Source organism: Xiphophorus hellerii, chromosome 18, assembly GCF_003331165.1.
Source record: "Xiphophorus hellerii strain 12219 chromosome 18, Xiphophorus_hellerii-4.1, whole genome shotgun sequence".
NCBI classification, from domain to species: Eukaryota; Metazoa; Chordata; class Actinopteri; order Cyprinodontiformes; family Poeciliidae; genus Xiphophorus; species Xiphophorus hellerii.
This window is the reverse complement of record NC_045689.1, coordinates 1829595-1846804: the sequence shown is the minus strand read 5'-3', so window position 1 is coordinate 1846804 and position 17210 is coordinate 1829595. Positions and strand designations below refer to the sequence as shown.

Below are 17210 nucleotides of genomic sequence, written 5' to 3'. Positions count from 1 at the left end.
CAAAATATTACAAAGTTGGCACTTTTATTGGACTTCTAATCCAAGTTTTAAAGCAACTTCTCATTAAATGTGTCATTATTTACTGAATGACACCTGTTGGTATGTTCCTAACAGGCGTTATGTTTATGACAGTATCATGTCCGTCTTATGACCCGGTCAAATAAAGTGTTAACCACATTTATCAAGAGTACATTGACATCACAGAATTGTACAAATTGTCAATACATTCAAAGTTTACAGACAACATGCTTATGAAAATTAGCACAATAACACAATAGGTACACTTTAGAGAAAATGTGAAAAATATTTCGCCAAGGACAGAGTTTTGTTTTAATTCAGTATCACAGTTTTCCAGTTTTACTGCAGAAAAACTGATATTTCTCCTTCCTAAGATCAGTGAGGATCAATAACAGAACATTTCACTTTACAGAAACCTACAAAAAACAACAATAACTAAACAGAGAAAGCTTTTGTATTTTAAAGAGTACAGAAAAACAGCAAAGAAAAAAGTATGACTTACAATTTAAGACGTTGTGGACTCGCTATGTATGTGACATCATCAGAACCGGTGATGATTGGACCGGATGCCTGGAGTGAAAAAACATTCCTGGGTGTTTTCTTTACCTGTTTATGTTAGAAGTAGAAAAAATAGCCAGGAATATCATAGAATCAGTTGATGTTGGCATTAACTATGAAGCTGCTTTAAGTGGACTTAAGGGAGACAAACTAACTTAAAATCTTTCTATGATCTGAACACGTTGGTCCCTGCAGGGTGGTGAGGGGGCCGGTGGGGCCCGTCTCCAGCTGTCAACAGATGAGAGGCGGGTTCACCCTGGACAGGTCACCGGTCCGTCACAGGCCCTGAAAGCTCACAATGAATAAAATGTATGAAAGAGAAATGGTGGATTAACAAGGGGAAGAAATATTGTCAGAGGAAAAGGAGCGAAATTTGAAAAGACATGGTCACCGTTGACCGAGTTTCTGAAACGTTACAAAGGACATTAAGAGAACTGTGCAGAGATTGCTGGGTTTGGTTTTTTTTTCTCATTGTTCATTATTGTTTATTTGTGTTTGTTTGCTTTGGGGACCAAGTTATTTAATGAGAATCTGTGTTAAGTGTATCACTGTCACTTGTTCTTTCTTTTATGTTATAAAATTCAATAAAAAATATTCTTCAAAAAAAACGAGGGGAATAAATTCTGTCCAATTATTTTCAAATGAAATCATATTTATTAAGCACTTAGTGTTGGAAACACAGCAGGTTCTGCTGTTAAACTGTGGCCAGCTGCTCAGTAAAAATCAAAATCCTTCCACCATGAAGACGATGTGGAGCTTCATCCTCAGAGCTGGTTGGTGATCTGGTGGATCTGGTGATCTGGTGGATCTGGTGATCTGGTGGATCTGGTGGATCTGGTGATCTGGTGGATCTGGTGATCTGGTGGATCCAGAGCCTCTTCTGAGACAGAAAGTCTTTAGGTTTTTTATTTCCTGATCCCTGGCTTCCTCTTTCATCTTCATCTGTTTAGACTGCAAAAATATGACGATAAAAACAATGATGAACGAATTATAACAACCTCACAATTAAGTCGCAACAAACAGCCTCCATGCAGTTAGAACATGAAGCTGAATGACTGTTATAGTAATAATCATAAAAGTCACAATAAAATTGATAAAATAATTATTTCTGAAACCAACGTCAGTTTGTTTATATCTTTACTGTTTATAATTAAACGAAGATAATTAGCATTTGGAAGCAAACTTACCACCAGCTAGCAACACGTTAGCAGCCTTCGTCCCTTCGGCTCTTTTCGTGACCCACATTTCATTTCCATCGGTTCTTGTCCTGTTGTGTTGTCGTCTAACTCGGACTATGACGTCACCAGCTTGAATTTACCAAAACTACTAACTATTATCAAGGCCCTCTCTACTTTTAATTCAATATTATTCGAGTAAAAATTGCGAATTTGAACAGCGTCTGTTATCTTCTCTTTATGGCGCTTTTCAAAAAAACTGAAAGTGTGCAATGCCGCCACCATCTGGTCTGGAGTGTGAACTGCAGCTAATGCCGTTCAATAACAGATCTAACATCATACATCTGAAAATGGATTGGGTAAAAACAGCTTCCGTGTTTTAAAAAAACTGAAAACAACAGATCATATTCGGAGAGATGTAAAACAGAAGATACCTGCTACATTTAGTGTTCAGGACAAATATTGTTTTTGTTGCAGAACCTGTCACTAAAGTATCAATGTTTGATATTTTGGCATGAACACATTATTTACTTTATTGAACAACATTACATCAAGTTCCACTATAAGGTTTATTATTGTTTTATTCTTTGCCATTTTAACAAAAATAGTAAAAGATTATAAAGGCACCTAAAAAGGCATACTTTATTAGCCTAAAGTATATAGTGAGATGTAATTACTGTAATTAATCATTTAAAGTAGGCATTAAATTAATTTTAAGTGAATTAAAAAAAAATCTATTTTAAACATATATTTTAAAATATACACAAAATATATTTGACAGATATTTTAAATATCTTTTAAATATACGCTTGAGCAAGTGTATATTTACATTTAGGCAAATACATATTTTGTTCACTTAAAGTATACTTTTATTTAACATATTTCTTAAAAGTGTATTTTGGTACAATTATATTTAAGTGAGTTTAAAGTTATGTCAAAATTGGTAAAATCCAGTAAAAACTATTCACCAACTGAACCCAAAAAAGGTTTTGTGTCTTTAATATTTGCTATATATTAATATTTGCTATATTAAAGACGCATCATATCTCATCTGCTACGTGTAATTCAGCAGGACATAAGGTTTTGCCAACCATCTGAGGAGTCAGAATCACATAACTGAAAAATACAAAGTTTGTACCGACAAGGATTCATTTGGTTTACGCAGAAGTTACTTATTCTGCTTTTGAAATGTTTAATAACATTTTGATCGTTACAGAATCTCATGTTGTTTATGTTTTTAGCACTTGATAAAATCAGACAAAAGGCAAAAACTTTTACAAAAAATATTACTGAATTGCAGTTCCAAGTGAAAGACATTATATAGATTAATTAGATGTTTCAACATGTTTATATTTTGTAGTATGTTTAACACCTGCTAAAAGATTATTTTCAAAAGGTATTATTAATCTGACAAGCCTGATCAGGACGTATATCCTAATTTATAGAATAAGACTGTCTGGCTCACATGTAAGTTTTGGCCTCATTCTTAACACTAGAAAAGAAAAGGTCTTCCAGGAAGAGGAGCCCCACGACCCGCTCCTCTTCCTCCCCACGACCCGCTCCTCTTCCTCCCCACGACCCGCTCCTCTTCCTCCCCACGACCCGCTCCTCTTCCTCCCCACGACCCGCTCCTCTTCCTCCCCACCATCTTGCACCACAGTTGCACTCGTGTTTTACACCATAATAAGATGGATTTACAGATTAATGAAGAGGAAGATTTGTTCATGTCTTCACAGAAAAAGCTTCTTTGTAGTAAACATGCGGCTCCTGGACCCGAACGGCGCCGTTATCTGCTGCTTCTGTGGGTTTGGGTTACTTTGAGATGGATCCATCAGGTACAGAACTCGTTTTATCAAACACGGCGGGTTTGGACCCAGATGAGGCGTTTAAATGCTTTAAACTGCGCTTGGAGAGCGGAAAGAAGAACCAGATCAGCAGAAACAATCTGGGTTAAATTCAGGATTTATTGGTTTATTTCAGAGAAACTTTCAACTTTCAGGACTCATTAAGTAGAAAACGGCTTGCCATACAGTCCCAGTTAATAAGCTGTATAAATAAATGAAGGATAAAACCAGATGATCCAAATGTTCCCTTTAAACCCAGAAGGTCCAACAGAACCAAACAAAAGGCAGAGCAGCAAAAATACAAATATTTTATATCATCTTCCCTTTTCAACCAAACATCATAAGAACAGAACCATCAGCAGGCTGGACAGAACCAGAACCAGAACCTGAGGCGTTTAATCTGAGAACCTGAGAGTCCAGACCGGATGAAGAAGCAGTTCTGATCTCCACAGCCGGTTCTGATCCAGTTTAACAAACACAAATGATGAAACCGAACAGAAACTGGTTCCAGAACAGAACTGGGTTGACTTCATAACTCTTAAGTTCTCCTTCTTAGTTGAGACCTGGTTCTGTAGAACCGACCCGATCCAAGCCAAGGTTGGTATTCAGATCTGAGCCAAACCCAGAACAAGCACCTGCAGAACCAATCAGCTTTGAGTGGAAGCTTCATGAAACCCAAACCAGGTCCAGTTCTGCTCCGATCCGGAGGTTCTGGTACGATTCAGAGTAAAACAACCAACAGAACCGATTTCAGCCACCAGGGGAAGCTGAAAGCTTTGGAGCAGCGCCCTCTGCTGGCAGGAGGCCGCAACTGCACAACTCCAAATTATTTTGTTAAAGAAAAAGCTATTTTGTATATTTTAAAAACCAGCAGCAGGGGGCGCTGCAGGCTCCTGTTGGATTCCAGTAAGTTAAAGATTATCGGCTGAATTTAGACGCAGTAAACACGAGACGAACGCCGTAAAATGGAACTTACAGGACGCCGTAAATGGTGTAACATGTCTGCCTGGCCACTGGGTGGCGCTGTAGCGCTGCCACAGAGGACATGGCAGCAGCGAATGGCGCCATGTTTGTTTGTGATGCGCATGCGCGGGAGACGGGTCAGCGCCGTTACTTCTGACGTCATCCTGCAGTATTTATTATTTCCCCAACATTGGAGTCGTATCCATATAAACAGGATTTATATGGATATAAATTCTGTCATGAAAATGAAAACGGATTTAATCAACACAATGTTTCTTTTCCTTAAGTCTTCCAGTGGTGAAGAAGGCGGTAAAACTGTAACTTCAAGCTGCTTTCACTATGTAAAAACAATTAACTACTAATTAACTAATTAAATACAAATCTGCATTTTCTGAAACGCATTTTTCTTATTTATAATTAAACGTGATTAAAACAGCTGAGATAAATTGTTCTCATCTGCATGTCAGGAGCTTTGATCTCGTCATCACACATTAAACCCACGGATTTAGATTTAGAGTCTCATCTTTTATAAAAGAAACTGTGACTGTCTGACTGCAGGACTTATTCTGAGACTCAGAGCTTCGTTGCTTTCTACTTACTTAAGGAGAGCAGCGCCATCTAGTGTTTGTGAATACAAATTGCAGACTGCAGTCAAAGTCTGGGACAATTGGGCTAAAAATACGCGACAGTTGGCAGCTAAAAACGACAGATCCGTGTGAACAGGGCTTATCCGATGTTTATCGGGTTTTTGGAGCCGTAATTGTCGGTCATAATTAATCAGAAATTTCTCCCCGTCGTCTGTCATGTCAGATGAAATCCATCAGCTCCAGCTGGTGAGTCCGTCCTGACCGTGTCGTAACCCGGTCCGATCTCAGGAGAACCACATGGTACCCGCCTGCAGCTCTGGCTGTTGATCAGATTCTTCAGCACCAATCAGAACAAACTGCGACTGTTTGCTCCGAAACCCTGAAGTCTGGACGCTGGTTGATGCTCTGCCGTTTTTATCCCTTACATAAAGAACCAGTTCAGTCTGGGAGAACTTTTAGTTCTTGGGAATGTTCTGTCCGTAAAGTGCTGCAGAAAACGAAACATTCTTCTGCCAGATTTCCACACATCTCTGACTTTCAGAGACTTCAAGTTTAAACAGCTGAGTGAGTTTTACCTGTGTCAGGTGTGAACACCTGTCCAGTGAACGCTCCTGATGTCCGCCTGGCTTCTGACGAAGCACCAATCAACACATTCTCTCAAATGTCAATAAAACCTGCTGGTATTTTCCATCCTGGGAGTTTGTTCTACATCTCAAAGTTTAACGGTTTTCATGTTTAAAAAGCTGAAAGTTAGTAAAAAATCAACGTTCCCTTGTTAAATCTGTTACTGCAGCAAAGGTCTGTTAGAAAATATTTTAAAAGTCCAAACTTCCCTTTTTCCGCTCATCAACACGAGGCTAAAAACCAGTAAACCTTCCCTGAGTCATTCCTCAGACCCAATCCATCGTCACGCCGTGATCTGCTGCTGGATTGGCTGGTTCAAATGCGTCGCCACAGGAAGTCTCGTCTGATTGGCCGGTTCAGATGTCACTCCAGAGGACGGCCCGCCGGCTCCTGTCCACGCTGACGAAGTGTTCTCCGGAAAGAGACCAGGACACGGCGGTGACGGACGAGCTGCAGGAGGACGGACGACGAAAAGGAAACTGATGACCCTGAACCTGAAGATAAACATTTAGCTTCCCACCTAAACACTCAGTTAGCAAGCCAAGTCTTTAGCTTCCCAGTTAATTTAGTTAGCAAACTAAAAATTTAGCTTGAGGAACATTTACCTTCAAGCTAAATGTTTAGCTAATGAAATATTTACATCTATTTATTTTGCGTGAAGCATCAGCTTTGCTCTGAATTCTCCATGGAAACCGTCACGGACACTTTGACTCTTTTTTAAATGGTTTTATCTGACTCTCCTGTGTTCAGATAAAACCGATCTGGACCAGGTAGCGAGCAGAACCCGACCTGATGACATCATGAGTCAGCTGATCACCTGTGCCGGTCGGGGAGGCGGGTCTCCAGGCCCCCGGTGGAGACGTTCCAGATGTAAACGGCTCCGTCAGCGGACCCGGCCGCCAGGTAGCATCCGTCTGGGCTGCGGAGGCCAAACATGACGGTTAGAACCAGCAGAACCAGCACGGAGCTGGACCTTCACTGGGTTCAGCTAACTCAGGCATGTCCAAAGTCCGGCCCGGGGGCCAATCACGGCCCGCGGTCAGATTTCATACGGCCCGCAGCTTCGGTTTTATAAAGTATTATTTATGGCCCGCCTGCACTGTGAAACAGAATAAATAAATCATAAAACTTGAAACTGTAATTCCTCCTTTCACCAAATGGTGGCAGCACCACTTTAATACTATCAGTCTGCCTCTGTGCAGCGAACCCCTCTCCACTCATTTCTGCCACTGCAAAGAAAACGAGGAAAGTTGACAGTGAGGGCCGCCGCTTTCAAGGGAGATGGGAATTACAATACTTCTTCACTGAAAATCAGGGCAATTGTGCTTGTCTAATTTGTGAGATTGTTGCCTTGTTTAAGGATTTCAACGTAAAGAGACACTACCAGACTAAACATGCTAACTCATACAACAAGCTAACAGAAAGTGACCGTGCTGAAAAACTGAAGCAACTCCAAGCTGCACTGGCATCACAACAGCGATTCTTCACGCGGACCTGTGAGTCAAAAGAAAATGCCACCAAAGCAAGCTACGAAGTGGCCATGTTAATAGCTAAACATGGCAAACCTTTTACTGAAGATACATTTATCAAAGACTGTGTTATGAAAATGGTGGAGAACATTTGCCCTGAGAAGAAGCAAGAATTTGAGAAAAATGTTTGCCTGGCACGTAACAGTGTGGCACTGAGAGTTGAGGACATGAAACAGAGTTTTGAACGGTAACATCTGTCACTATCAGCAGCGAAAAGCCAAAGAACATTTATGCACTTGGGTTTATGGCACTTATTTTTATTAAACTCTTGAGTAAGATTTGGTTATGAACCTGTAGATGTGATACAAACTATACTTTCTGAAAGATATTGTAAATGACGAGCAAAATTCACTTCTTTTAAGATTTAATAATAATAGATAACTTTGCATTACTTATAACTCCTGTTTAAAATGTTCTTGAGGCAAAGATATTTTTAAACTCATGTAAATTTAAGGTATTTCCTACAGTTTGTTCAATGTTATCTGACTCTCCAGATATGAAAGAAAAGCAGAATTTGGGTTTTTAGAGTTGTTCTCATCTGCCTGAGTGGCTTATATTTGGTTATTTTGTCATTTGAAAAATAAAGATAATTGTGACAATGAAAATTGTTTTATAACGGTGTGTGAAACTTTTGTAGTTAAAAAATGTCCGAACAAACTATTGGCCCCCGGGCATCTTCACTTGATCAAATCTGGCCCTCTTTGCAAAAAGTTTGGACACCCCTGAGCTAACTGGAGCTGCTGCTGCTGCTGTTGTCACGGAAACAGCAGAAAAATCAGACCATATGCTGTTAAACACAAACTGCGATCAGAACTTGCTCTCTGGCGGTTCTGGTTCCGTCTAACTAGAGCCTGGCGATACTCTGGTACCGTTTCAGGCCCAGGTCGGGTACCGGTCCGATGGCTGGCGCCGGACTCACCTGATGACCGCCTTGGTGCTGTCGCCGCCGCATTTGAAGCCGTCGGCTCTGAAACAGAAACAGCCTGCGTCACCAACAGGAAGCCGGCCCAACAGAACCTCGGAGCAGAACCGGGCCGGCTCTACCTAAAGCACATCCGGTCGTTGGTCCAGCGCAGGTCCAGTAGCTGGAGGCAGTCGTCACGGCAACAGCTGAGCAGCTGGCGCCGGTCGGAGCTCAGGTCCAGAGAGGTGACTCTGCCCTGAGAGGGAAGCTCCTGAACGCAGCTCACCGTCCTGAAGAGCAGAACCGGGTCAGAACCGAAACAGACCTGGACCAGAACTGATTCAGAACTGAGCCAGAATTGAAACCGAACCAGAACCGAAACAGAACCAAAACAGGATCAGAATCGGATCAGACCATTTAGCTAAGCTAATGCTAAACCACTAAACAAATATATATATATATATATATATATATATTTTTTTTTTTCTCCGAAGAGTTTTTGCGGCGCTAGTGGCTCGTATTTTTTTCCACAGTAGGCAGACAGGAAGGAGGGTGAGGAGAGGGGGGAAGACATGCGGCAAAGGTCGTCGGGACCGGGAGTCGAACCCGCGACGTCCGCGTCGAGGACTGAGGCCTCCAAACGTGGGGCGTGCTAACCCCCTGCGCCACCACAGCACGCCCCCTAAACAAATATTTTAACACTAAACAGTCAAGTATAAGAAACATTTGTGGGAGCTAACGCTAAACTGCTACACACAGAAAGAAATTAGCAGAAGCTAACGCTAACTATTAAGATGGCCGTCTCTCTCGCTCCGTTTGTCTCATCTTCATCTCCTTCCAGTTGACGATTGAACTCAAAAAGTTGCATGAAACGGATGAACAAAGTCAAAAACACGTGATGCGACATAAAGTTCTTCCATGAAAATCTGTAACATTTTATGACAATAATAGGTTTAAAAGACTCAGAACGGCGGCCATGTTGAAAATGGCTAATAGGAAATATGAAGATGAGGAAGAGGAACCTGCTGTCCCAGACTCTGATCTTGCAGTCAAAATGTCCGCTGATGATGCTGCTGTCAGAACAGACCAAGTCGCTGCAGAACGACGCCACCTCCCCCTGCTGGACACCTGCAGACACAGCGTCCGCCTTAAACACACCTGCAGGAGATCGGCCAATCAGAGGAGAGAACAGACGGACACTCACAGGCGGCTCTGTTCAGGTCCCAGAGCCGGACAGTCCGGTCGGTGCTTCCTGTCACCACCTGGTGGGGGACGCAGGTGAACCTGGCCGCTGTCACCTTCCTGCTGTGACCCGTCAGAGTCACCTGACCCACAAACACAACGTTTGGATTTCCACCCTTACCAGGCCACTGCGGTGGGTTTTGTTTGGGTAGGTTACCTTGGGGGCGGAGTCATCCAGGCGCCACAGCAGGGCGGACTTGTTGTGCGACGCCGCCAGGATCCTGCGGCCCTGCAGACACAAACAGGCGTCAGTGGCGTTTCGGGGGCGCCAGGTGAGGTCTGGCTGAGGCGTCCGCTCACCATGTGGTCGAACTCCACGCAGGTGATCCCCTCCGTGCTGCCGTCCAGCGTGGCTCTGTGGGTCAGCGAGCCTGGTGACATCATCAGCAAGGTCACAACCACAGGAAACAGACCCGGGTCGGTCAACTGACCCAACCGGCGCCACCTTACCTGCCCGGACGTCCCACAGCTTGATGACCCGGTCCGTCCCGCCGGTGGCCAGCAGGTCCGAGCCGAAGCTGAACCGCACCGCGTTGATGCCTTGCTCATGGGCTTCCTATGGAGGACGCAACTGTTACCATGGCAACATCCACTAGTCAGCATGTGGTCAAAAACGGCTCAGGATAGAGGAGCTCTTTATGGGGCGCAGAAACACTCAGAGGATGTTCAAAGAGCGGCTGCATCTAATTACCGACCGCAGAGACGGGACGGGTCAGAGGCCCAACGAGGTCCAATCAGAGAGACCCAACGAGGTCCAGTCAGAGACCCAACGAGGTCCAGTCAGAGAGACCCAACGAGGTCCAGTCAGAGACCCAACGAGGTCCAGTCAGAGAGACCCAACGAGGTCCAGTCAGAGACCCAACGAGGTCCAGTCAGAGAAAACTACTGGTTAAATATTGGTTAGAAAATACACTGCCTGGCCAAAAAAAGAGTCGCCACCAAAAAATGGTCACACTCTCTAATATTTTGTTGGACCGCCTTTAGCTTTGATTACAGCCCGCATTCGCTGTGGCATTGTTTCAATAAGCTTCTGCAGTGTCACAAGATTTATTTCCATCCAGTGTTGCATTAATCTTTCACCAAGATCTTGTATTGATGATGGGAGAGTCTGACCACTGCACAAAGCCTTCTCCAGCACATCCCAAAGATTCTCAATGGGGTTAAGGTCTGGACTCTGTGGTGGCCAATCCATGTGTGAAAAAGATGTCTCATGCTCCCTGAACCACTCTTTCACAATGTGAGCCCCATGAATCCTGGCATTGTCATCTTGGAATATGCCCGTTCCATTTGGGAAGACAAAATCCATTGATGGAATAACCTGGTCATTCAGTATATTCAGGTAGTCAGCTGACCTCATTCTTTGGGCACACAATGTTGCTGAACAACTGCAGCAACCCCAGATCATAGCACTGCCCCCACAGGCTTGTACAGTAGGCACTAGGCATGATGGGTGCATCACTTCACCTGCCTCTCTTCTTACCCTGATGCGCCCATCACTCTGGAACAGGGTAAATCTGGACTCATCAGACCACATGACCCTCTTCCATTCCTCCAGAGTCCAATCTTTATGCTCCCTAGCAAACTGAAGCCTTTTTTTCTGGTTAGCCTTACTGATTAGAGGTTTTCTTACGGCTACACAGCTGTTCAATCCCAACCCCTTGAGTTCCCTTCGCATTGTGCGTGTGGAAATGCTTTTGCGTTCACAATTAAACATACTCCTGAGTTCTGCTGTTGTTTTTCTTCCATTTGATTTGACCAAACGTTTAAGTAATCGCCGATCACGATCATTCAGGATTTTTTTCCGACCACATTTCTTCCTGGAAGACGATGGTTCCCCACCATCCTTCCAGTTTTTAATGATGCGTTGGACAGTTCTTAACCCAATTCTAGTAGTTTCTGCAATCTCCTTAGATGTTTTCTCTGCTTGATGCATGCCAATGATTTGACCCTTCTTAAACAGACTAACGTCTTTTCCACGACCACAGGATGTGTCTTTTGCCATGGTTGTTTAAGAAATGAGGAGTTACTCATTGCATCAGCTGGGGTTAAATAACTTGTTGCCAGCTGAAAGATAATCGCCTATGCAGCACTTATCCAATAGGAGGCTTGTACCTATTTGCTTAGTTAAATCCAGGTGGCGACTTTTTTTTTGGCCAGGCAGTGTATCATTGGTTCCTGCAGTTCTTCCTTTCACCACCAGATGGAGACAAATGTCAGATTCAGATTCTTCTTCCTTTAACTAGATGTTAAAACAATGATTTAATCAGTTTTAACTGAGGAAGTTCAGGTCTTACATTTATTAAATATCAGACGTAATGATGCCATTTGAACCTGAATGATGTAAATGTCTGCAGGACAATAAAGGATTTTTCTAAATTGGAAAAATTGTTTTTGGCTTTAATTTTTCTTTCAGTGATTCATGGGATGAAAGATTTTGAGATTTTACTGTAAAAACAATAATATTTGTGTTTTACTGTTCACCCCTGAGTTCAGAGCAGTTCATACTCCACTTAAGGATGATGTTAATAAAATGAGTTGATTACTATGAGGTCAGATTTCACTCGTTTTAAGAGACGATTCTGTTTATTTATTGTCCTGAAATGTCCAACCTTAAAAAGACGCTACAGCTTAAGCTGTCTGCTGACTGACGGTTCCTTCATTTCTCACAATCTGAATGGATGCTAACAACTTTGATGAGCTAGTTGGGCACTTAGCCTCGAATGCTTTACATTTTAGTTTTTGACCAACTGATGAGGTCGTCCTGCCAACTACCTGCAGCCCCATGTGTGTAAATTTAGTCTGTCAGAAGAGATTATGAGATTAAAAATAAAATAATCTGATACAGAAATTAGGGTTTGGTGCTGAACTCAACTGGAAACATCTACAGAAAATGTTCAGGCTGACAGTAAAGTCAGGAAAAAGCGTTCAGGGATGGAGACCGACATGATTAGCAGGTTAGGACAGAAATGCATCATGGGAACTGGAGTTTTACCAGGACTTGCAGCGGTCGGACAGGAACTCTGGCTGATAAACAGATTCCGACGGGAAACAGCAGATCCTCCTCCAGGCTGTGGACCGAGTGACCCCTTCTCTTCCTGCTGAGGTCAAACACTTTCCATCAGAGACACATCAACCAAACGGCGAACAACCCAAACCCGAAAAACTCACTCAAACATCTCTCTGATGGAGGAGAAGAACCTCGGCGAGGAGGCCGACGCCGACCTGAGGAGCAGGGCTAGAGTTAGCTTGTTGCTAAAGTCTCCATATCAGGAAGGCAGCAGAGGTTTGGTTCAGTGAGAATTTACAGAATCAGATGCAAAGAAGCAGAAATATAATGAAAAATTTGACCTTAAAATACATTTAAAAAATCTGTTTTCTAACATCTTTAAAGAATTTCAATACTCCTAAAGTTTGATTAAAAATGTGACTTTTCAAGCATATTTGACTCAGTTTCCCTCTAAATTTTACAGTTTTCCTATAAAACACTGAATGAAGACATTAAAAACGTGTTTTCTCTCAGTCTGGACTGAATTACTGATGTTAGTCATTCTGACACAGCATGCGATGTGAAAACTGAAACGTAGCGGGTCGACCTGAAGAGGCGAGTCGCTCCTCGGCCGCCGGACTTGTCCTGATCCTCCGGCTTTGGAGACGTGGACCTGGAAGTCGGAGCGCTGGACGAACTGGAAGACAACGCTCTGAGGTGATGTTCATCCTGTTAAACCTCTAAACCTCATTTATCGTTTAGTGAAGCTCTCACCTCTCGACGATGACCTTTGACCTGGCAGCCGTCTGCAGCTGCTTCTCCATGGTTGCCTGTCGAGCTCTGATGGAAACAATCATTAAAAAAATCTCTTAATGCCTTTTCTTGCTGCAGCAGGTGTAGAGCGGGAGCATTTCCCACCTGGAGCGGCGTTCGTTGCGGTGGTTCATGCGGGCGGCGGCCTGCTTCTTCTGATGCATCATGTCCTCCAGGACGCGCTCCTCTTTCTCCTTCTCTTCCCTGAGTTTGGACTCCGCCTCCCTCTGACGCTGCAGCAGCGCATCATACGCCGCCTTCAGCGTCTTGTTCTTCTGTCTGACCTGCTCCACCTCATCCCTCAGAGCCTGTTTAGCTTCGGACGACTCTGCTAGCCGACCGCCCTCCTTCTGCAGTCTGAGAACAGAGGAGGAGGAGAAGCGTCTTTAGGCTGATTTCCTCCTCATGGTCCGGTAGACTCGGTTCTACTGGAACCAGAACTTCTCTAACTGCTGTGGTTCTCTTTCTCTCTGCTCTGAGTCAAACCAACCTGTTCCCCTCCTGGCCTGTGGGGGCGCTGCACCAAGAACCACTGAAGGAAACGACAAAAACCTCTGAAGACACTGAGAGCAACTTCCTTCTTCACCAGATGGAAACAAGATGGAGGTGTCAGATTTTAGTGTTGGAGGATTTCTCTTTAGTCTTTGGATGAAGACCAGGAGACATTTCTGCTGCTAGCGCCAGGCTAACACGTTAGCTTTGGTTGTGTTTACCCAGAATACCCTGTACTATAATCCACTTCCTGCTTTTGGAGCGGTCTCTGCTCCGCTCGGCGTTCACATTCAAACCGAACCAGAGTTCAGTTCAACCGAACCCAGACGAGGTTTGGAGGACCAGAGTTTGATTTTTGGTTTGACTACACATGCACTCCTCCCCAAACCAACAGGACGTTCTAGGAAAACGGACTGGAGTTGGATTAAAACGGACTGAACTGGACAAACCCTGAGAGCCTCCTGTTGTCACCCATTATCGAGGATGAAGATGGAAGAAACAATGACACCCCTCCAAAACATCTACTATAAACCTTTAGAGCAATCTTTCTCTTGCCTGTGGTCGCCCCCTAGTGGTCGGCGAGGTACTGCATGTAAACCTTCGTTTATTTGACCTGACATGAGCTCAAAATGCAACACGTAGTTAGAATACCAAAGGATTGTGTTCAAAAATGATGGTGAATAAATGTTTTAAGACTGGGTCCCTCAAAGAAAAGCTGAAGGTCACAGTGGAAAGAAAATGGCAGGACGATTTATATGATTGGAGGAATCCATGTCTGCAGGAATATTTTTCAGTTTCTCAGGCTGAGTTGCAGAACTTTTGCGTTTTTAAAAAAGTATTATGATGCGTAGCATGGCACCGGCACGCAGATCCAGGTCAGTCCGACCTGCGGCTGCGATGAACGCAACAGGACGAGGCGGTGAACAGCGCTGCGCCCCGCGCTGACTACCTGCACCTTAACACCTAAAATAAAATACTTATGTCAGCTTAGAATCCACACTTTGAGTCGACTTGTTCATGGTTTTCCCACATCCAGTCACATTTACAAAACAGCAGCACTTTTCTCATTAGGAAGAACAAAGACGACAACAATAAGCGAGTTAAGAGTCTAAAATGTTCATTTCAGGTTCTATTAGATCAAGATGTTGTATTATTTGGGTCCATGACTGTTTGCTAAATGTTTAAGAGGAAAAACTGCATCAGCTTATTAGAATTAGCACCAAGCTAAAGTAAAATTAGATTAAAGGTTGATGGTTGAAGTGGTTGTTGAGGTGAACCAGCAGCAGCTGCACCGTCAGAACAGGCGGGCTCAGGTGTGTGTGTGTCTGTGTGTGTGTGTGTGTGTGTGTGTGTGTGTGTGGGTGTGTGTGTCTGTGAGGGACTCACCTGGTTTGTAGTTCCTGCAGGACATGCTCTTTGATTTTAATCTGCTGCTGCAGCTCCAACACCTTGTAGGCCAGCTGCAACGACACCAACAGTCTGAGTTCAGCTCCCATCAGTAAAACTGCAGGCTAAATAAATCCCTCATTTCCTCCTGCAGGTTGTTCTGCTGCAGCAGATGAACTAAAACATGGAGTTAAATTCAGGAAATGATCCATTCAGGTGTTCCTGCAAGTAGTTCAGAGAGGAAACCTCAAACTGAACAGAAAGTTCTTGTCTTGCTGTATGATTTGGAGCTGATCCTCAGTTTAAATTATGAACAGTTCACCTGCTGGCCTGAACTCAAACGTTCATCCTTGGTCCACATGGACCTGAACTCTTCTCCTGTTTGTGTTTAAGCAAAAGTCTCTGCTGCCACAATGGAAACTGGAATTACAAACGACACTTAAGCCAAAGTTTGGAAATCAGGGAACATTTTACTAACTGAAGTGACCAGAAGTTGGGAAGACTCTGCAGGCTTCCTGACCCCCGGCTTCAGTCCGCTCTGTATTCAGACCATAACATTTAAAACGTCTCCATCACCTGGTCTGGGCTGAGAATTTGAATCCGTCAGAAAGATGGACGGCCTTCAGATTCACAGGTTTCCTCTGATCCTGGTTTGGGCAGAACTTCAGCTGTCAAACTCGGCAGGATCGTTTGGTTTTGTTTATCTTAGATAAATAATGACGCATTTCCTGTTTATCTGCAGGTGAGCTGAGGAGCATTTCTCACCTCGCCTGTCGTCTTCTTCAGCTGCTGCAGAGAGGAACGGGCGCAGCCCTCAGCGGGAGGTCTGGATGGAGAAACCAAACACACCGTCAGGCACTGAAACACCTGCACACTGAGCGACAGGCAGAGCTCAGGTGAGTTACCTGCTGAGGAGCCTTTTGGTCATACTGGTTTTCTCCAGCAGCTCAGTGTCTGAAAAGATACCAGACTTGGGTCAGAACTTGACCAGTTTTAACTCAAAGTAGTTTCACCGATAGAAAACTGCAGCAACACCTGTCACCGCCTGCACCGAACTCCATTCAGAACCTGGCCCTTTTCAGACCCATTTCCGCCAGGTCAACCTCTGTGTGCGCAGCTGGCTCAGAGCAGATGATGAACCAGCTGCAGATTATCTGTCACTCATGAGTCACTCGTTAGAGGAAGTGGACCAGCCTGTGGTTTGGGTTTTGGACCACTTCCTGTACCAAATGTCGGCAAAATAGTGGAACTTTCTGTTTGAGATTCGGTTCGGTTCTGAATTATTTCAACTGCTGCAGGTCTGGTTCTGCAACGGAACCAGACTCTGTAGAAATAACGTTAGATTTAAGGTAAAAAAAACGAGTCGCTCGAGTGCGCCGTTAAATCGGCCTCTTTTTGAATGGAGTTCGGCGCAGACTGGACCCAGCTGTTCTCCGAGGTTCTTACAGAACCGGATCAGGTCCTGGAACATGGCGCTCTGGATCCGGTCCCGGTGCTTCAGCTGCTGGATGATGTGCCCCCTCCAGGTCTCCGCGGACCGGCTGCTTCGCCGCGACGCCCCACCAGGATCCATCCCGAATCACTGCGGCCATGATCCGCCCTGACCGGGCCGCCTCATGCCGCTCCCCGCTGAGGGACGCTCTCACACCGGCCTGGTCCTCTGGGCCTCCCCGCTCCTCCGGTTCCCTCCGGGCTGTTTCTCGCCGTCTACTTTATTTTTTGTTTTTCAACTTTTTGTTGTTACTTTCACATTCGTCACTTGAATGGGGCGGGGCGATAGTTTATTCCAGCCAATCAGAGCCCTCTTCCTGATTTGTCCTAATAGACCACGCCCCCAAAACTTCATCTGTCAAATAGTTTTCTGAGTACAAAGACGAGATACTGTATATCGTCACGTTCCTAAAATAATGGTAATTATGGCAGAAAAAAAAGGTAGGCCTTTATTTTAGGAAGGTAACAATGTGTTGAAAAAAATCCAAAAGGGGAAATAATTAATGGACAAAAAGACCAAGAAAAAGTATGAATTAGGACAGATATAGATGTGGACCTGCAGTTCATCTGAAATCTGCTCTTTTCTCCGGTGCTTCAT

The 17210-nt window shown here is 44.2% G+C and overlaps 1 protein-coding gene across 2 annotated transcripts; it reads right to left on the bottom strand.

The window, feature by feature from the left end:
- Positions 1-3695: 3695 nt before the first annotated feature.
- Positions 3696-16968, bottom strand: atg16l2 (ATG16 autophagy related 16-like 2 (S. cerevisiae)). 2 transcript variants are annotated; one of them, XM_032591050.1, is made up of 18 exons: positions 16568-16968; positions 16027-16075; positions 15887-15947; positions 15122-15195; positions 13349-13600; positions 13205-13270; positions 13038-13127; positions 12613-12666; positions 12437-12542; positions 9895-10000; positions 9745-9815; positions 9602-9673; positions 9407-9527; positions 9225-9330; positions 8343-8492; positions 8218-8265; positions 6587-6688; positions 3696-6219 (listed from the first exon to the last, which is right to left on the bottom strand). In XM_032591050.1, exons 1-18 carry the CDS (start codon positions 16692-16694, stop codon positions 6126-6128), a joined length of 1749 nt encoding a protein of 582 aa, XP_032446941.1. In that variant the 5' UTR covers positions 16695-16968; the 3' UTR covers positions 3696-6125. The 2 variants fall into 2 exon arrangements, with proteins under 2 accessions (XP_032446941.1, XP_032446942.1); XM_032591051.1 differs by having other exon boundaries at positions 12437-12539.
- Positions 16969-17210: the final 242 nt, after the last annotated feature.